Here is a 20,411-nt window from a genome sequence, read left to right as displayed (position 1 = left end):
TCACTATCGTTGGCGATAGTGATTTGATTTTCTCGCAACCTCAAGCAAATACCACTTTCTGTTCATTTATTCAATATTCTTTGACTCTTTCATAAAAGGTAATTACTTTTAGGTTTACTTTAATTTGGTGTAAAGTTTGATTTTTCATCTAAGATTATATGGAACTGAAAATTGAGAATTTGAGATTGATATTTGTTAGATCATTTGTATGATTTAGTGGTTTCCATTATCAATTAAATTTAGATAATTTTAATTTTAGTTCAGATTTTTGTTTTATGAATTAGGGTTAACTTTAAATTATCAATTCAATTGGGAACAGGGGATTCATTCTCATTTAATTGTATTCATTTTTGAGTTCTTATTTTGTTTTGGGAAATAAGGTTAAGTAACTTTGAATTCAATTGGGTACAGGGAATTATAATTGGTGTATATTTGTTTTGGGAATTAAGGTTAAATTGTATTCATTTTCAATTTCTAATTCATTTTTTGATTTTCATTGGTTCAATCAATGGGTACCATTTTTTTGTGAATAAATCATATTTGGAAAAGGGGTTATTAATGTTGATAGCTTTTCCTTCACATCCAGGAAGAAAAGAAGTATAATTTTAGTCGGCTGAAGACGAAGGGATATAGACGAGGAAGCGTTGCAAAGAAAGGTTTATATTCTTCTAATAACAATGGTTAGAAATTTAAGATTACACTTCTGAATTTTAGTTACTGGCTCGCTGTGGAGTTGTGTTTTGGGTTTTGTCTATGATCTCAGTGCTCATTTACATGGCAGAAATGAACTGATGTGCTTTGAGTGTTTTACGTTTTATGTCATATCTGACATTTAAGGAACTTAGAAATGTGTGGTTAGAAATTGAAATCACAGCTTGCTTTGTATATTAGTTGCTGATTGTGGTGGAGTTCGTGTTTGTCTTATGTCTATCTGAATGTTGATTGGCATGGCAGAATTGAAGTGATCCTGTTTGAATGTTTTTGATATGAGAATAAGCGATTAGATATTGAACTGAATTGCTTATTTTTGCTCGAGAATTGCTTATTTTTGCTCCTCTTAAGATTTCTGCTGTTTGTGACATTGGTTCCTTCGGCTTATGATATATCAGATCAAATTAGGAACTTATGATCAGAATGATGCCCAAATTTAGTGTTTACTGATTATCTATAACTCCTCCTCATTTTACAGATGCGGCAGAAATATTGCAGGAAATTCCAGACATATCTATCATGGATTGAATAAACTAGTACTCGAATTCAAGGTCTCTTTTTCAATTTTCGGCATCAGAGATTCATATGGCTTGGCACCAGACTTGTTGCATTTGAATTAGTACTCTTTTGTGTTAGCTGTTAACTATCTTATGTCTATTGTTGCTTTTGAAAAACTGAATTAGAACTCTTTTGTGTTAAAAAAACGCCTGTACTCTAGTTTGTAACTTTCTAGTTTCTATACTTAGTTTTTTTTTTGATGATTCTTGTGATCAAATCCGCGGTTAATCCGCAACCGGCCCGCAAAATCCGCTGATCCGCAGAGGGCAAATCCACGGGTGATTGGGCCGGTCACGGTTTGAATTCCCAAATCCGCAACTTTGACGGTTTGGTTGCGGGTGACCCCTAATCCGCAACCGTCCGTCCGTTGCTCACCCCTAATTACACCACACTCTGAAACACCCTCTTCGAAATGAAAAGGGAAGAAATCCTCGCTATCAAACCCTCAAACCCCAAAGCGGAACCCTTGAAATTGTCGACTCTTTCATTTTTGAAAATTTTGGATTCTTTCAATTCTGAAAACCTTAATTCCCTTTAAAGAGAAGAATTCCCTCCGAAGAGAAGAAGAAGGTATGTCAATGATGATTCTACCGGAAGATATTCAGGTAAATATCTTTTTAAGATTACCAGCGAATTCCATTTTAGCATGTAGATGTGTATGCAAGCCCTTTCGTTATCTACCTAGTAAACCTGATTTTATCAAGAGTCACCTTAATCGTTCTATTCAAAAGAGTAACCCTAGGCTCATGGTAGATCATTTCCTGCACCAAGAACCTTCTAAAAACAGAACCCTTCACTCTATCGACTATGAATCTATGTCTTCATTATCATTGATATCAGCACAACAGTCAGTATTTGATTGTGGAGGAGCCGTTGTGATGAATTTCCCCTTTGAAGCTGAGTCAAGTCTTGCATGGATCAAAAAGAGGAAAAAAGTGGAAACTATTGTATTTAATATTTGGGGTTCCTGTAATGGCCTGATTTGCTTAGGCATCCGCATGTCTCCTGAAACGAAGGAGGAGGAGGACCCTGCAACTAGAGAATATAAGAAAATATCATTACCCATATGTGATGGTTATTACAGTGTAAGGTATGGGTTTGGTTACGATAACAGTATTGATGATTACCAGTTGGTGTCAGTTACGGATTATGAATATGCTGGCTCTTTCAAGATTAAAGTTTATACATTGGGTTCAGATTCATGGAGTACAATTCGGACCCCCGTCCCTTACTCGGTTCCTGTTGATATAACTCACGGTTTACTTTTCAAGGGAGCTCTTCATTGGTTAGGTACTACCACTGATCAAAAATCTTCGGCTGAAGTTATAATTTCTTTTGATGTCAGTAGTAAGAGACTCATGGGTTTGAGTTTTCCTGAAAGAAGTCTTGTAAGAACTATGAACTATCCAATTCATAGAAGAGTGTGTAAAAATGTGGCAGTGTTGGGAGACCACCTCTGTTTAGCTTTCATCGAATGTTCCAAAGTAGATCTATGGTTGATGCAGGATTATGGGGTGAGAGAATCTTGGACCAAGCAATTCACGTGTACCCGGCTGTCATTGACCCGACGATTATTGTGTAAGCCGATATGGTGTCTGGAAAGTGGCGAGATTCTAATACAAACGGACCAGGATTTAGTTTTATATGATCAGAGGAATAATACAACTAGAAATGTTCGCATCTGTGGTGATACTATGGGAAGTAATCTAGAGACGTACGTGGAGAGCATAGTTTCTCTTAAATCTGGTACGTATGTGGAGATGCCTAGGTCAAGGAGAACCATGATGAAGGATGCTACTAAGTCGAGGAAAACCATGACAAGGCGTGCTACAAGACATTAAGCTGCCCATTTATGAAGATTTGTGTGTCCTATTTGTGATTCATCCCATGTCCCAGCAGAGAACAATGATGTCGAGACACCAAATCTGTCATCCAAGCAAGGCTCGTCTGCTTTTAATAGAGAAGAGGAAGTGAGTGAAAGCTCCGATGCTACATGTAGTTATTGGGGAACGTGAATAGCTCCAAGTAAGAAAGCGGCAAGCATTAGTTTAGGATCATGATGTGACTACATAGAATTATTTTTCCGCTGCTGACCTACTAAACGATCCTTACTCCAAAACTGTACCAAGGACTTACAGTCTCTTGAAGGTGTGAGTAATCGAAATATAATGGCTGCAGCCTAGTTTGCTTAAGTAATGGTAAAAAAGTCATGGGTCATAGGTTTTCAGATAGGTTTGATTTTGGTAAGGTATTTCCTTTTGAACTGGTTGTTTTTATTGTTATTAAAAGTTGAGGATGGTTAGACATGGGATGTTTCTTTTGGTTTTTGTTCTTCTGCATATTTTAATTTGTCTTTTAGACCGACATAAGAGCATCAATCAAAAGTAAGCCTCCAACTGGGGTATCTCCGGCTGGGTCAGGAGGTATTGTGTAGCGAATAAGAGCATCAACCAAAAGCAACATTATTACAACAGTAACTACAATTTGTAGTCTCTGACATTGCTTTTATTCTTTATTCCAGTAATGTTAGCTATAATTCTCCGCAGCAGATTCATTCTCTGTAAACACCTTCTGAGCAAATGCCAAGTGTGTTGGACCCAGATGTTTCAAATATCCCATTGACAGATTGGGATGATCAGTATAGCTGCTGCTGTCACCGGCAGCGTTATCAGGCAGGGCCTTTGTCTTTCATGCAATTAACACCAAACTGCAGCTCTTTCAAAATCCAAGCCAACATTTAAAATAAAATCTTTCTAGTTTTTAGTCAGGCTGAACATAAATCCCTGTTGAGATTTTATTTTGGAAGGTAATTCGCATGATCTGTGGTATTCATGGGGATATCTGTGTAGAATTTCATTTTGTACCATTGTATTTCATACTGTGACTAGCGAGATGATTTTTTTAAGCATCACAAACACTAATTCAATCCATTACAGGAAGATATCTTTGTACAGATTCCGTTCACCATTTCACTAATACTAACTTTTTGAAAGTAATAAAGTCATAAGCATTTCATGCCAAACTGCACAGTGTAATCATCAGTTCCCATATAGCTTGCTTATGGCACAGATACAACCAAATTGATTTCCTTCTCTGGTTTCTTGTATTTTACTATTTCGAGTTTGTCTGTATATTTGTTCATCGGACCTGATGTGGATAGTGGCTTTGTTGTGTCAATTTCCCCTGAAACTCCAAGACCCATAGCCTGCCCCAACTTGTACAGAACCTCTGAATCATTCAAGTACCTGAAAACAAATAAATAATCAAGCTATGTTAAAGAAAGCCAATAAATAGAACAAATGCATGGTTGTTCCAGAATGACAAGTTATTAAACACTAAAATGTAGACAAAACCTACAACTTAATACCTCATCATTACAATTGGGCCACCAATCTCGATATCTTCTACAATAGGTTCCAAATATGGATCTTTCTTGATACAAATCATTAGTTCTTCAAGATCTTCTAGGGAGATGGATGTAGAAATACAATCTGACGAAGAGTCAGGCTGGAGGTTACCGTTCTCAAGTTCTTCTACAACAGGGCTGCAGCACGAAAAGAATGTGGAAACACAAAATGAGCGTATTCAAACTTTTATGGATCATTTAACTGAGGCAAAAAAAAAAAACTTACACAGCCGCAATGTTTTCCGAAGTAACTGCCACACACTCCTTTCTTCCATAATCATTTGTTTTCCCAGTTGACTATATCATAAGAAAAACCATTTACAGTTATAATAACCAAATATTTCCCATGTGTAGTGGGCTACGATTGTGAGTCTATAATAAAAATAAATTGACAAAAATTAATAAAAACAAACACTTTGGATTGCAGTGCAGCAATTGCATAATTGTAACTAAATGAATTTATGGTTGCCGTTGTTTATGTTGTTTGTCCTGTTCTTGTTGTAGTAACTTAATCGTAATCTAAAAACGGAAAGCCAAACAAAACAACACAGTTAAACAATATCAAAGTACAAGTGTATATCATCTGGGGTTTCTCCGGCAAGATTATTCCAATCTAGGTTCTCCAGCAGTGTCATTAACAACGGCATTTTCTGTGTTGATTAGGCTTTTGTGAATGCTAAAGCATATAGTTGCATGTCAATGTTGTAAATTAGCTCATGCTTCAACACTGAGTTACAGGTCAGATGAAGTTTAAGATTGGATGGATTATCACTAACACTGTAATGCAAACACTACATAACACAACAGGGCACAAGGGCAAGGAGAAAGAGGGACGCTATCAGCCATCCTAGGGGCACAACAGGGCACAGTTGCATTCAAATAAATTGTTGGCTCCCACAGGCAAAAGAACAAACACCTCAATATTTATTGTCATTATAAGACAAACCGTCAACCACATTAAATTAATCTTCTCCGCATGCAATTTAGAACAGGATATTTAATCGTCTAAATTAACCAAATAGCATGTTCAAGCAAAGTAAACTACAAGTCTACAACTAGTTCCTAAGGTTCATCTACCAATCTAGCTTTGGTGTTCAGTGACAGCGAGAAGTGAGTCAACAAGTAGAGTAAAATGTAACGCAAATGAACACATATAGAGAGAGCTTCAGTTCAAGCAGACCACAAACTCTAATGCAACTGTGAATTAAAAAAACTGTGATCCTTTATGATCAATCGAAAAGTCAAGAGAACTAATAAAGACATTCTTCAAAACATGTACCTGTACTCAAACGACAGCTTTTGCCCATTAACATCGAGGCCGCAATCTCCAACTACATCCATCATCTTCTGAGCTGCTGCCACAGATGGAAAATCAATGAAAGCAATTCCGCGGCAGACACTAGATTTCCTTCTTCTCATCACTCGGACATGCAGAAAGGGCCTCCATTCCGCCTATGATAGAAGCAACTGAAATTAAAAGGTGAATAATTAAGCCAAAAACTTTTACCTTTCGAGAATAGACAAAAATCTTCCTATCAAATATTGGTAAAAAAAAACAGAATACAAGCACAAGTGAGTCAAGTGACATATAAGAGAGCAGAACTCAGAGTTGGAAGTTGGCATAGGTTACTAGAATCTGATGAATATTTTCCACAGTTGTCTGTTTCGATAAACCCTTCACCTCAACCGTAGCAGTTAGAGTCTACAAGTGGAAACGCTAATACAATCAGCATGTATTTTACTTATAAAATCCAAGGTAACAATGATGCATAATTTATATCATACTATTGAAGAATGTTCATGGCTTTGTCTGTCATCCCGATTCCTGTGCCCCTCACTCTTATTGTGTCGGTCTTTGCCATAGTTGTCTTGGTGACTGCGGCCACGAGTGCAAACTTGAGGAGACCTTGATCTCTGACGGTCATCATGCCCAGAATATTGAGAACGTTTGCACCTTCTATGTGGACATTGATCTCTCTCCAGACTCAAACATTTTTTATCACGCACATGATCACTGGAATCACGCCTCGTCCACTTATCATCCCTCTTACCGCCTATGTCACTGTTGGAATCATATCTAGATCGGCCGTAATTGTAATCTCTTTCGCGTCTATAAAGATAAGGGGAAAAAACCACCAAAAATGACAAAATTGAGTTCACATTTCATAAGAAAGTGACCACATTCGGGCACATAAAGATAGATACCATTTGATCTAAGTGACGTACTAGGCTGACCTTAAAGACAACCAGCTCCAGAGACAAAGTAACCAAAACAGAACACTATAGTAACCTTGAACTATAACTCTATAAGGCATATACCTAGGAGAAAAAACAAGGAAAAATGTATGCAACACTTTATGTAAAAAAAAAAAAAAAAAGAGAACCTATGTTGCCGAACATAATCCTTACTTGTTATGGATAAAGGTCAAAAAGCCTATCCTGATTTCTAAGATAAAGTAAGTTTGTTTGCGAAAAGCTAAGTTCATCTAACTTGCAAAGTCACAAAAGTCAAAACTAATTCTTATGAAGCAAAGGTACGAAACGTTATTGAGCTTCCAAATTTTTTCCCTTTTACGAAAAACATGTTTAGTATATGTATAACCACGGTTCAAGTTCAAAATATCTCAGATGTGCGACTCCAAAACTAATGGTAGCTTAAATGAGGCCATTCCAAGTAGCACTAATGGTTTCAGGGTCTAAACGATGGAAAACGATTTTAAACAATTAAAGTTGAAACCACTTAAATTACATAATGATTTGTTCAAAAGAAGATTTAGCTGTACCTAATTGTTAACGGAAACTCTCAATCGAAACACAAGTTGAACTACGATTCCAGTTCACACTTGCTAATACCTAGACCCACTATACTTGAAAGATGACTCTGCTCATTCAATCATCATACCACGCCATCATGAATCCCAATATTATTTCATTATTGAACTACAAATCTAATAAACACCTGTGAATATCAGCGCGTGGTAGTCATCTTTTGCAAGAAGGGAACAGTCAGAGAATTATGTTTCTTTGCAATCCCTACTTTTTATCTGTGCGATGATCTAGCTAGATACCGTGTAGTTCAAGGCTAATTATCACTTTTGATGTTTCACCTGTAGAATGCTCAAATAATATGCTCACTGCATGTCAAACTACATCTACACCGCACTGAACAATAAATTAATTTATTGACAGAGTAATACTATGGATAAATTTCTAAGCCAAAGTCTCAGTGATTATCAAACACATAAACGGAACAAACCCAACAAGTTATGACACGTTGAAAGGAAAATTGCGAGAAAAAAAGAATTCATCCATCCACAGCAGTAGTATTTCATACTACGTAGATTATAAAAATAAGATTATACTCTTGCCAGTGCATCACTAGTAAAATCCTTTTATGAAACTTTGATTGCACAGATGGTCTTTGCTACCGCTTTTCTCACAAGATGCTTATATCCGTAAATTAGCATATCCAAATTTCTGTAAGCTTTTTCCAGAAAAGAAAAGCAACTCACCACGTACTACTCTTTGCAATTCAGTTCATCATGAAATGAAAAACTACAGAATTTAACTTTGGATAAGCATCTGGACACAGCACGGCCAAATAGACATATCAAAATAATGGCAGATAATTTTTCTTTTAAATTGTGCTCAACAGCGAACTTGAAAAAGATGTTCCCATTTAAAGGTTGATCTAGTCTCACAAGTGGAAAAATCAATAGCAAGTTTAATGAAATGTTTGGCTGGTTAGAACTCATTATAACATAGAAACCTACCTATAGGAGAGTCGATCGATCTGGACCCGCATCTTTGATTTCTTTGGTGCTTTGCAGTAAGTGTAGGACCCTGGTTAGCAGACATTGGATATCACTGGCAGCTCACTAATAAAACTTAAATTCCGCCATGTCAATAAGCCTCAGGTTACCTGATATACAAAAACCAACGTATAATTAGCACATATTAGATAGTACAGTTTTAAGTCTACTGAAACCCCTAAGGATTGATTCCTAGACTAGTTTCCTAAACCACTCAGTTTTGACATCTATGTTTACATTTGTATCCTAATGGTGGTCTTATACAAGTCCATGTTACTAGCAAGGGCACCAGCTAACAACAGCCATCTAAGTAAAAAAACAAAAGCCCCAAAATGCCAAGAAACTACCAAAACGAGCCAAAGAGAAGTCCTCTCGAACACTAAACCTCTCACAGAATGATTCAAGACAAAAACAAATCTTGTAAGCTATACTATCATTGTTTGTTGGCTTTTTGATGTGATATACTACCATTATATGCTGATAGAAATAGAGTAACAAAACTCCAGGTAGATAACCTTCCTAATACAATTTGGGCTGAAAGTTTAAGACGGAGAAAAAATACAAGTAATAAGGATTCGGCCTCTAACGCATTGTTATTTGCATTTATTCAATTCATTGTCATTAATCACCTGACGGCATTATAGGACTCATTAATATAGCCATCCTAAGCAAATAACCTATTAAAATCATGCTTAAATAAGCATTTCGAGAAAACCAACTCCAATTTTGAACCGGAGTTCTCCTTAAACCAGCAGTCCTCAAATGATAACTCATCCATGGTATGAAATTTTCCTACAAAATGACACTAATACTAGTTTATCCTATTTACAGACACACACATGTTTTTGGTTATATAATTCAGCCATTCTAATCAGAGCAAAATGAGTGTATGATCCCATGAAACAATCTCAACAAGAACGACCTAAGATCAAATTATTAGATATAAACAAAACAAAAGCCAGTATACATGTTCAAAAACTATCATTTCAGGGGGAATCAATCACGACTCACGAATTACAAACTATTAACACAGAACTAACCTTTTGCTTGCTGATGAAGAAGCGCAAAATCGAAAAATCTCAAGAACTCCAAACTAGATCCTCTGAGTAGAAATCCACCACATCTACTATCCTCAGAAGATAAATTTCCAGAACTCTCAAGTTTTAGGGTTCCAGAAAGAAAGAAAACACCTAGAAAAAAGAAGATATTAAGAGAGTAATCAAGGCGATCTGGAAGGCATACAGTGGGAGAAACTAGGGTTCAGGGTAAGAAACGGAGGGAAATTTGAGGGAAGATTTGGTTTTGGCCAGAGCTGTGTGCCTGTGTATAACACATAATTAAAAGCACAATGTTCTGGGGTGCTACTAGTATTTAGTGGATGCTGCTATGGGGTAACCATCCTATCCCAAACCAAAAGAGTTACCAAACAAATAGTCTAAGTCAGCGTCTGACACTTCGATTACACATTTCAAGACACATAAAGTAATGATCTCATCCGATCACGATTCACATAATAAGTAAACAACCATCTCTCTGTACTTCATCTTCTTCATTTCATTCTCTCTCAGAAATTCACAAATCAAAAAGATGGATCAAAACCCCACAGTAGCAGAAGATTTAATCAAAGTCACAATTGAATCAAATGGAATAGGAATCATAACAATCAACAGACCAAAATCATTAAACTCATTAACAAGAGCAATGATAGTTGATTTAGCAAAATCAGTAAAGAGATTAAATGAAGATGAATCTGTTAAGGTAATAATATTAACAGGTTCAGGTAGAGCTTTTTGTTCAGGTGTTGATTTGACTGCTGCTGAAGATGTATTCAAAGGTGATGTTAAAGATAAAGAGACTGATCCTGTTTGTCAGATGGAGATTTGTAAGAAACCTATTATTGGTGCTATTAATGGATTCTCTGTTACTGCTGGTTTTGAGATTTCACTTGCTTGTGATATACTTATTGCTTCCAGAAATGCTAAATTCATGGATACTCATGCAAAGTAAGTGCTTCTTGTATTGGTAGCTTGTTTAATTTAATTTGGTGGATTTAATCTTGTTTTGAATGAGTAATTTAAGATTTGAGATTATTCTTGATAGAAATTTCTAGGGGAAATGTAACATATTAGGGTGTTGATTACTTGATTTTACTTGAGAGAAGTTATATTAGCGCACACCAAAATGTTGGTTGCAGATTTTGGATGGATGGGGTTAATCGTAATTCGTATTAGCCAACCAAAACATAGAGTAGGGTGCTTATAAGACAATTTGATAGATGATAGTGTGAGTTCTGGAATACATGTGCATTTACATTTATGGCTGTATGTTGTGTTTGTTTTCGTACCATCTCATTGCTGGTTCATTTCCGTTATGAATCCTTGTATACTGCAAAGTCCTTGTAAAGGTGGTTTAGAATCTACCAGAATATGTGTGCCTACACTTGGATCAGGGCTTTTGCTAGAGCAATACTTCGTACCTTGACAATATGGTGTCAAAGTGGAGATGGTGATGGTAGAGATGTGTGACAGGTCATGCCACCCTTTATATGTTTGCTTGAGTAGGTCTCTCAATTACTTGACTCTTCAGGATATGTTTTATACAGTGAGGGGTGTGATTGAAAGTTGAAGCATATTCTCATGAACTACTTAAGAAAGGTCTTTGCTCGACTCTTCGGGATGTGTTTTAGGTTGAACAGTTGTATAAAAATTTTGGTTAGAAAACCACGCAACGGCATTTACTTTTTTGGCTGAGCTGAATCACTTTAGTTATACCAATTCGCAGACATGGTTTATAAAAAGTTGAAAATGGAGTTCTTGTATAATGCAGGTTTGGGATATTTCCATCGTGGGGACTTTCTCAGAAGCTTTCACGGATGATTGGACCAAACAGAGCTCGAGAATATTCATTAACAGCAATGCCTATAACCGCAGACATGGCTGAAAAATGGGGTCTTGTGAACCATGTTGTCGAACCACACGAATTAATGCAGAAAACCCGAGAAGTTGCTGAAGCCATCATTAGAAACAATCAGGAATTGGTAGTTAAGTACAAATCTGTGCTCAACGATGGCTTCAAATTGGACTTAGGTCATGGCCTTGCTCTAGAAAAGGTAATTCAGGCTTTCTTCTACTAGTGTTGTATGAAATCCTCTTAGGTTTAAGAATTAATTTTAAAATGTTCACCACTTCTTGTATATTGAGACTAATGATGGTTGTTATACATGTTCTTAGGAGAGAGGACACGAGTATTACAGTGGAATGACAAAGGAGCAATTCCAGAATATGCAGAAATTCATATCAGGTCGGAACAAGCCTACTTCCAAACTGTAATAATATGTTTGAAGAATAACTACACCTGTTGCACTACATTCAGCTGTAACAATAAATCTCTTAGGTGCTTTAAATATTTGGGAAATGAAAAGGTTTTACCAATAATGTTTACTGCAGCAGGATTCTGTATTTCCTGTTTTAGAAATGATAAATGTTTTAGTATCTTGGAAAAAACAGTGTGTTTCTTCAATGTTTAACTTTGCCATTGTTTATCTTACTCCTATTCTTAGAGATTCTCGAGAACACTTTCCTTGGCTTTTATCACAAAAGATTTCGATGATATCATAAAATAAAGGGACCACTACCTCTGTTTCAGGAAAAGTGATATTTTCTCATTTTTGACTAAAATAGGCCAAATTGAAACAATAAATAATATCATTTTTCCTGAAAGGTAGGGAGTATCATTAAACAACACCTTTTTTAACTGTCCACGATGTGTAGTACTGTGCTAGACTTACAGTGACAACTATAGATTAGATCGAATTGCCACCAAAACCTGGCTTGACGTTTATTCATCCCGCCGGTTTAGCAAACTCTACCTTTTGACTTATGCCTTACATATATAACCAGGTCAACGAAGGTGAAGCACTAAGTCCGGTAGTCCACGTTTTAATTTCGTGCTTATCTCAAATTTCACAACCGCTTAAGCCTGAATATCCCGCCATTTTGTAATTTTGCCGCTTGTTTCAGCATAGAAATATCTTTTAGGGTTTCAAATTTTGTTTCTGACCAAGGTCCTGGCCGCTTGGGTTCCAATTCTTCCCTTAATAGCAGAGTTCGTGTTCAATCTTCTGTTACTCTCCGACCCCGTTCATCCTGCTCCACCATTTCCGATTACTATCTCAGGTTTCCTCGCCTTGAATATACATGGAGTAAGGTAAGAGAAACAAAAACCCTCAATTGCATATCATCATCAAATTACTTGTGATCTTAGTACCATGAAACCAAGAAAAGCACCATTGGCATCTGATAACAGAGATAGACTTAGTGATTTACCATATGCCCTTATTCTTAAAATCTTATCATTCATTGATATGAGATCTGTAATTCGGAACAGCATTCTGTCGAAAAGATGGAGGTATATTTGGAAATCTCTTCCTACTTTGAACTTCAATTCAAATGATATATACCAGAATTCTTCTAGAAACTTTCACATAAGAGAGGATGGCATCATACATTTCATTTACCAGGTATTAGCTCTTCGCGAGAAATCTATACAGAGACTTGACATTGTTATTGAACATATTGAATCTAATTTTGAAGATCGTCTTTATTCATGGATACTTGTTGCTGTAGAATGTAATGTTCAAGAACTATCTATTGAGATTTGCGATAATCAAAAGATTGACATTCCTGATTGCCTATTTACTTGTTCATCTTTAACCAAATTCGAATTGACAGTGAATGGTAGGCATAATTATGGGAAAATATTTTTACCTGATGTTATAGATTTACCTAGGATCAAATGTCTGAAGCTTGAGGGACTTGGATTTAAAGATGAAGAATTAACTGATGAGTTCTTCTTGAACTGTCCTAACCTTGAATCGTTGACAATAGTAGATACTTACATTGAGTTTGATATCTGCTGTCCAACTCTCGAAGTGTTTATACTAGAATTTAATGATAAGAGGAGTCCAATGACTAGACAATCAAGATATGGTCATCTTATTTCTCAAAGGAAAACTTGGTGCGGCAGCAATACTATCAGGTTAAGTGCTCCAAAGCTAACATTCTTAAGATGCAAAGGTATGATATCCGAAGACAACATCCTAGAGGACCTTTCTTCTCTTAAAACTACTGATATTGAAATCAAGTTATTAGAAGATATGGACTGGTACTATAATGTTGTAGACGAAGAATGTTCAGGGCTTTCTGCAGAGACTGAAGAATTTGGTAAATTGATGGTGAATTTCTTAAATGCGCTCCGTAATGTGAAGTTTCTAACTCTATCTCATAGAGTCCTTGAGGTATAGTTTTTTTCCTTTTTCATTCAAAAAGTTAGTACAGTACAACATTGTCAAGATGGGATATTGTCTTACTTCCCTATAACATGTGCCAAGATTATATCGAATGCTCCTGACCTGTTACAAAGTCGGCCCCAGCTATTCCACAAGCCACAAGATATGACTCTGGGAACATGCCTTTCACCAGACTGCCTTCCTGGATTAACCTACTTGATGAAGATATCTCCAAATATTAAGACTCTCTCCTTAGTATTGGATACGGTAAGTGCAACCCAAACCTCTTTTCAATTTTCATTTGATTTGATTTATTCCATTATGTTTTTATATATCTTTTATGTCCACCTTCAGGTCTTAAAATGAAATATATGCATCTTCTGCTAACGCTTAATTGTTTGTTTGGTAGGAACGTCTAGACGAAATCGCGGAGGAACTATCTTGTGATGAGGCAACTTTATAAATTCATGCTAATTTTTTTTATACTGCTGTCCTTAGTTTTTTATATTCTGCCTACAAAGGTTCTCTGGTGCTAACTATCATTTTCTTTCTTCTGGCTTTTGTGTTGATAAAGTCTAATTGAGGAAGCTTGGAATACTATTGGAAGCTCGAACACACTCTGAATTACCTCTTAGTCGTTCACATTGTAAATTTCCGAGGCAGTGCTAATGAATTCAACTTTCTGCAGTTCTTGTTTACTAAGGTGCCAGTCTTGGATGAAGTGCACCTTACCTATCCAAGATTCCAATGCCCTAGTGACAGAGAAAGAATGGAATTTTTTGATAAGCTATCTGTGCTTCCAGCAGATACTCCATCTATGACAATCATATTCTGATTTTAGTTTGTGTTGGTGATATCATTTCTTGCTATTTATTTTTTGGTTGGAGGATAAGCTAGGGTTATGATGGCAAAACCATTACAATGGAAACAAAGGATTTTATGCCATCTTATTTAGCTTGTTTCGTAGTTAGGTGACTTTGTGATACTTTCTTGCAATCAGCGAGCCTTTTCCCGTTGTTTTTGGATGTGTACTTTCATTCATTTGTTTCTTTCCTGTAAGAACTTGCATCAACTAGTTATCATAGTTTTTTTTTTTTTGAAAAGAGGTGGTTATTTATATAAGCGACGATCAAACAAGGTTTACATATTTTAGGAATATTGCATTCTTAGTCTTTACAATTGGGCAGAAAAACAGTAGTTGAGCAAATTCCCAATTATAAGCATTAACCTCTGACGAAGTTGTTCGCCACGACCTTATCCCCTTGATAGCGTTGATATTCCTGCGAGTCTTGATCCATGTTACCTGCACATTTTCATCACAAGGTATGTTGTTGTTTCTTGGCCCCGGTCTCTTAGTCCACAGTTGGTGTACAACACAGTAGATATGGCTAGCCCAATGTTTGTTGGTGGTTTGTTGGTGAAAGATCCGGAGTGTGAAGGTTGTTAAACCTTCTTCAATGACTATCCACAAGAATAGCCTAAATTTTGACGGATACTTCAGCGTTTGCACATTGAAGTGACCCAATGGTGTTGATGATGGTTGTGTAACCGAGTGGTTGGTGTATTGGTAGATGTTGCTGCTGCGGTGTAGTGAACGTTTGCCGCCCCTACCTTCCGTGAGCACCTTTTGTTATTGATGTAAAGCTTGCATAGAGGGCTCCTGTTGCTGATGACTCTCAAGGCCGGAAGTATCCTTAGTACTTCTAGCAAACTTGTTTAGAAACATAGAAGGAAAATACATGAAAGGAAATACTAGACCTAAAACTAGAGCTAAACAACACGTAACACACTTAACTAGATTATTCATAAACAGAAAGGGAAATACTATTCTAATTTCCATGCCAGACGATAAGGAAATAACTGCCTTAGAACTGTGCGTAGGACTGCGCAGATTTTGGACTGTCAATGGTTGCAACTTTTGACAGTCCGGCCCTATGGTATTCATTGAGCTTGCAAGAGCTGGGTCTTTCCAAACTCTCGCATTTCTTCACTGACGACATGTATTGCCGGGCCTCCCATAGATGAATTTTCTCTTTCTTCATTCTCCCTGCCTTTCGTTGTAGATATAGCCTTATCTGGGCCTGAACAATGTGCTTTGATTAAATTATCTTTAGCTGCAAACAATATTCTTATGGGATAAAAATAATCCACGTGGTCACACAATTTTTGCCTCATATTCTTCTGCCCAAATGTTTCCACACGTCGCCTGAGAGGACCCTTATCCCTTCCTCTGTTAGAAAGGATAACAAAGGCAGAGACAAGCTCTTTCCACAAAGCAGTATATGTCCCCACTAGAGATACCGTCACCCGAATCCACTTCATACCGGGTTGAACCACATATGTGTTCTCGATTGAGATCGCTTCTGATTCCATAACCCAGGTCGCAATTGACTCGGCCAAACTGCTCGTCAAGAAAGTGAAAAAAAAGATGAAGAATGTAATTCCATCTTCCCTGTAAAACACTTAATTAGGAGTGAAATTTTCTTGAAACATCCAGTTTGTACTGAGCTTTGAGGTTGAATTCCTCCGATTCGGTGAAGATGCAGATCAATTCCCACGGTTTTCTGACCACCATCGTTTTGCAGATGGAATATTACCATATAAATTGTTTTCTCTTCCTGCTCTTCTGCCAAAGTAACTTCTCTGTGTGGATTAAAGATCTTATTTGGTTGATGGTTTACAAGGACCTGTGTAGCCATGACTTTAATCCCCTTTAGCTTCACGGGCTTGGATCCATCGAGTATAAACCGACAGATAGAAGGGTTAGTATGATGGAAGAAGGAAAACAGATTGTGAGGTATTGTAGGTGATTTTGGTTGGGATTTGATCATATAAGGTGTGACTGTGAAAACTGATTGGACTGATTTTGGCATAAAAAGGGTATAGTAAAGAGATCTAAGGAAATCAGTAAGAACTATGAGTGAATAATCAGTCAGAAGTAATCCTGATTTGTAAAATATCTCTTGCCTAATCTGAGAACCACAAACAGAGAGAAGACGAACTGAATTAAAACAAAGGTATGATGTTTAGAAACTTGTGGATACTTACTGGAAGGAAAAACGGAGGAAGTTTCCAGGAACTCAACCCAGTTTCTGACTATTGGAACGACCAGATTTTAATCTACTCGACCAAATACAGTCTAGAAACTCAAAAGGTATGAAGAAACATGTCTTCCGAATCCATCAACTGTAGAGATATCTCAATTCAATCAACATCAAATTGAAAAACCATTTTGATTCAGGTTCGAATAGTTGAATTGTTAATGTGGAAGATCAGATAGAGGAGAAGGAAGAGGTTGTTGAAGGTGGATCGGTTACAAACTCTCTAACAAACCGAGTTGCAGAGCAAAACTCGGAAGAGATAGTTATTCAAGGGGACGATTATTTATATCATAGTTGATTTATTAAAAAACTCATAATGATATGCAAAAAATAAGTTAAAACATGGCAGATTTTAGTGCGCAGTCCTGCGGTATGTTATCACTTTGAAACAACTGAATGAACCTGGAAAATAACAAAGCTTTTATGGTACTTTTAGATCACCAACTCAATGATATGGAAAGTGGGTAATGAGTAATTTTAAAATATGGAAGTTATAAGAATAAGAAGAATAAGTCTTGATACCGTTCAGAAATGCATCGCCATTCATAAGTTCATCAAGTTTATAAGAACATCATTTCAAATATTACCGAAGAGAAAGCTAATTTAATATTGGTGCGCTGGAGTGACACAATTGAAGTTGAAACCTCAGCTTTCATTGTAAACCATGGGAGAAAAACTTTAAGAACTCAAGTTAAATAACCTCCTGTTTTATTCTACGATTCCTTGATTCATATACCATCAAGAACTCTCATTGACCTGACCGAGAATAAGTGGTAATCTCGAATAGTGAAACAAACAAGAATGGCCAAAGTGTGTACAGTACAAGGTAAAAAGCGACAACTGCACGATAGATAGAAGGTTCCACTATAACCTTCCACCTCCATAGCAAACATATGAGGCCAACAGAAAATGCTATCGCCGAATTGGCCACAATTATATGTATAGCCAGAATAGGGTATACCTGGCGAGTGAAGCTTGAATGAAGCCTAGGATTTTCGACCATCGAATAATAAAGTAATTGGTTGCCATTGGATTCAATATCTCTTATTTCCTCAGTATCCATAAATGAGAAACAATAAAGAACAAACTTCTGAGTAGTTCAACCAAACTGCAAATTAGAGCAATCACAGTACCAGCTTATCAGCCTTATATATAGAGTACTTTAAGTGCAAACTTACAACCATGATCTTGATGCAGTCTTTATACTTAAATAAAACTTGCAAGCGTGATAAGTGTGACTATTTTTCTTTAGTAATTCTGCTGGAGCGAGTCATGAGTAAAAGTCGAAATGTAGTTTCCTAAAAGGCTAAAATCCTCACGTTTTCTCACGATTTATAAAGGGGATACCAATCCTACTAAGTGTTGATACCATTTCATCGATCCAACGGTCAGGATCGGTGGGATCTTTTTGTCCTATATGAAAAGGTATCAACACTTAGTAGAACTGGTATCCCCTTTTATAAATCATGCGTTTTCTGGGCATGTTTTTGATTTCGTACGTCTTATTGGGACGACCGATCGGAGGGCCCAAATGGAGGGAGTACATTTTTTTGACTACATTTTTGTAAAATGAAACCTAACGCAAATGTGCAATTTGATAAAAAAAATTGGGAACTTCCATCACTTTTTTACTGGACAATACTATCCCTTCCTTTTGGTCTGATTATTATAACTCCTTATGTATCATATTTTTTCAGTGTATAATTGGAAAGCAAACTAGAATATAACCAATCTAAAAATCCGTGCCTTGAAATTTATCTCGTTGGAAATAATTTAAGAGACCTACACAATGAGTACAAACAATATCAAATTTAGAGTTTTTACGAAAATTTTGGAGGTGTTTATCATTATAGGCACAATTTTTGAAAATTATAGCCATTAAGCAAACCACCACAAAGGATGCATAACACATTAAGCATCTATATTTTGGTTTATACATAAACTAATTTTCCGTTGTAAATAATAAAACGATGTACTACCTTTGTTTCAGGAAAAATGATACTTTCACTTTTCGGTCGGCTTTCCCACCGTGACAACAGTGTTCTAATTTATAGTCCTTAAACTATGCTCTCAGCGCCAATAAAATGCGCGGACTCAAACTCACCATTACTGTCGTTAATGTCAATGGTGGTATATGAAAGATATATGTCAAAAAAATTTCTATACAAAACAAACATGCTTAAATATGTCGAACGATAAGGATCAAAATTATATGAATTCATACCATACACCAAATGACTTCAAATTCTCTTCGGGTGATTTTTCTTTTTTCATTCTTTGGCATTTGAATTCTCATGTGAAGTTCGGTATTTATGTTTGTTTTTTTGAAAGAAAAACAGGAAAGATTTTCATTAAGCTCAAAAGCCAACCAAAGACATTACATCACTATTCTTTCACTTTCTAATCTAGACTCGACACATTGAGGGAGTTCGGAAATCCATTTCCTAGTACAATTATTATTTCTGTCAAACTTAGCAAGTAGATCAGCTACTTGGTTACACTTCCTATTTCTAAAACAAACTTGAACATTCCCTAGACACTTAACTAGATGTTGACAATCTCTGATAATATTGGCATCCTCCCATTTTGTAGTAATCTGAGGACCCCTGACGCTTTCCATAACTTCTTTGTTGTCTCCTTCCACTATGACCTGCTGAATCTTCAACTGAACAATCCATTGAAGAGCTTTAAGCACTGCCACTGCTTCAGCTTGGGCGACATCTCTGGCTCTTTCTACCAGCGTCCAGGCTTCCACCATCCTCCCTGTAGAATCTCTTATGATTAGAGCAATACCAGCAATATTATGATTAGGTAAAATAAAAGCATCAATGTTGATTTTTAATTTTCCTCTAGGAGGGGGACACCATCTATTATTGTCTCTACTAGCTTCATTTCTGCCTATCATGCTTCTATCAACTTGGACTATACTTTCTGACTGATTTATGTGGATTTTATTCTCAGTGCAGTAAGTTAGAGTCCTGTGTTTTATACTTGAGCTGGAACATCTGTTATTATTAAAAATGAGCTCACATATGGATTTCCAGATGAACCACATAGTAACAGTAATTAGATTAGTTGTTGTTTCCCTTCTGAAGCAAATATTATTGTTAGAGTTGCTCCAGCTTCTTAGCCATTGTTGTATGTCATTGATGCTATCAATATGTTGGCCAATCTAAGGAGAAACAGCATTCCAAACATCTCTGGCATAATTGCATTTGAGCAGCAGGTGGGTGATATTTTCTTCTTCATCATTACATCTTTGGCAGTTGACTTGATGATTTTGATTGTGTCTGGAAAGTCTTTCATTCACGGGAACTATATCATGAGCCACTTTCCATAAGAAAAGTTGACATTTATGTGGAATCTGCAGATGCCATAAGCTCAGCCAAAACTTTGCTTCCTCCTCTTTGTTAACCAGAATTTGATTTTGCTGACAGAGAATTGCCTTATATGTGGAGTTAACTGTAAATTGGCCATTTCTAGTTAGAGACTAAACCATTTCATCTTCTTGCTGCATTGAAGGTTTTATGTGACTG

The 20,411-nt window shown here is 36.5% G+C and overlaps 4 protein-coding genes across 6 annotated transcripts; 3 read left to right on the top strand and 1 right to left on the bottom strand.

The window, feature by feature from the left end:
• Positions 1 to 1,674: 1,674 nt before the first annotated feature.
• On the top strand, positions 1,675 to 3,575 carry LOC113303413 (F-box/kelch-repeat protein At3g06240-like). Its single transcript, XM_026552444.1, has 2 exons — positions 1,675 to 1,874; positions 2,110 to 3,575. The coding sequence occupies exon 2, from the start codon at positions 2,148 to 2,150 to the stop codon at positions 3,108 to 3,110; it is 963 nt and encodes a 320-aa protein (XP_026408229.1). The 5' UTR covers positions 1,675 to 1,874; positions 2,110 to 2,147; the 3' UTR covers positions 3,111 to 3,575.
• Positions 3,576 to 4,109: 534 nt separating this feature from the next.
• On the bottom strand, positions 4,110 to 9,827 carry LOC113303412 (SUPPRESSOR OF ABI3-5-like). Of its 3 annotated transcripts, none has more exons than XR_003337466.1 (8): positions 9,528 to 9,827; positions 8,449 to 8,597; positions 6,461 to 6,785; positions 6,306 to 6,377; positions 5,955 to 6,142; positions 4,902 to 4,972; positions 4,637 to 4,813; positions 4,110 to 4,514 (listed from the first exon to the last, which is right to left on the bottom strand). XR_003337466.1 is itself a non-coding variant. In XM_026552443.1 (8 exons), exons 2-7 carry the CDS (start codon positions 8,478 to 8,480, stop codon positions 4,803 to 4,805), a joined length of 684 nt encoding a protein of 227 aa, XP_026408228.1. In that variant the 5' UTR covers positions 8,481 to 8,597; positions 9,528 to 9,827; the 3' UTR covers positions 4,110 to 4,514; positions 4,637 to 4,802. The 3 variants fall into 3 exon arrangements, 1 of the variants encoding a protein (XP_026408228.1); XM_026552443.1 differs by having other exon boundaries at positions 5,955 to 6,127; XR_003337467.1 differs by lacking the exons at positions 6,306 to 6,377; positions 6,461 to 6,785.
• Positions 9,828 to 9,944: 117 nt separating this feature from the next.
• Positions 9,945 to 12,033, top strand: LOC113303410 (probable enoyl-CoA hydratase 1, peroxisomal). The gene is made up of 3 exons (XM_026552442.1): positions 9,945 to 10,490; positions 11,314 to 11,596; positions 11,718 to 12,033. The coding sequence occupies exons 1-3, from the start codon at positions 10,075 to 10,077 to the stop codon at positions 11,814 to 11,816; spliced, it is 798 nt and encodes a 265-aa protein (XP_026408227.1). The 5' UTR covers positions 9,945 to 10,074; the 3' UTR covers positions 11,817 to 12,033.
• A 721-nt stretch (positions 12,034 to 12,754) lies between these two features.
• On the top strand, positions 12,755 to 14,609 carry LOC113306168 (putative F-box/FBD/LRR-repeat protein At4g13965). Its single transcript, XM_026555138.1, has 4 exons — positions 12,755 to 13,783; positions 13,877 to 14,041; positions 14,184 to 14,225; positions 14,463 to 14,609. Exons 1-4 carry the CDS (start codon positions 12,755 to 12,757, stop codon positions 14,607 to 14,609), a joined length of 1,383 nt encoding a protein of 460 aa, XP_026410923.1.
• Positions 14,610 to 20,411: the final 5,802 nt, after the last annotated feature.

Source organism: Papaver somniferum, chromosome 8, assembly GCF_003573695.1.
Source record: "Papaver somniferum cultivar HN1 chromosome 8, ASM357369v1, whole genome shotgun sequence".
Taxonomy (NCBI): domain Eukaryota; kingdom Viridiplantae; phylum Streptophyta; class Magnoliopsida; order Ranunculales; family Papaveraceae; genus Papaver; species Papaver somniferum.
The sequence above is the reverse complement of the archived record's forward strand: the minus strand, read 5'-3'. Positions and strand labels throughout refer to the sequence as shown.

What these genes read in the sequence shown, in the direction of transcription:
- LOC113303412 (XM_026552443.1), bottom strand. Translation starts at nt 8,480, where the DNA reads ATGCGGGTCCAGATCGATCGACTCTCCTATAG. An exon ending in GCCATGAACATTCTTCAATA is followed by an intron (nt 6,378 to 6,460) that starts GTATGATATAAA and finishes TTCCACTTGTAG; the next exon opens with ACTCTAACTGCTACGGTTGA. An exon ending in AAAATATTCATCAGATTCTA is followed by an intron (nt 6,128 to 6,305) that starts GTAACCTATGCC and finishes CTTCTATCATAG; the next exon opens with GCGGAATGGAGGCCCTTTCT.
- LOC113303410 (XM_026552442.1), top strand. Translation starts at nt 10,075, where the DNA reads ATGGATCAAAACCCCACAGTAGCAGAAGATTTAATCAAAGTCACAATT. An exon ending in TTCATGGATACTCATGCAAA is followed by an intron (nt 10,491 to 11,313) that starts GTAAGTGCTTCT and finishes TGTATAATGCAG; the next exon opens with GTTTGGGATATTTCCATCGT. An exon ending in ATGGCCTTGCTCTAGAAAAG is followed by an intron (nt 11,597 to 11,717) that starts GTAATTCAGGCT and finishes ACATGTTCTTAG; the next exon opens with GAGAGAGGACACGAGTATTA.
- LOC113303413 (XM_026552444.1), top strand. Translation starts at nt 2,148, where the DNA reads ATGAATTTCCCCTTTGAAGCTGAGTCAAGTCTTGCATGGATCAAAAAG.
- LOC113306168 (XM_026555138.1), top strand. Translation starts at nt 12,755, where the DNA reads ATGAAACCAAGAAAAGCACCATTGGCATCTGATAACAGAGATAGACTT. An exon ending in TATCTCATAGAGTCCTTGAG is followed by an intron (nt 13,784 to 13,876) that starts GTATAGTTTTTT and finishes ACATGTGCCAAG; the next exon opens with ATTATATCGAATGCTCCTGA. An exon ending in AGGAACTATCTTGTGATGAG is followed by an intron (nt 14,226 to 14,462) that starts GCAACTTTATAA and finishes AACTTTCTGCAG; the next exon opens with TTCTTGTTTACTAAGGTGCC.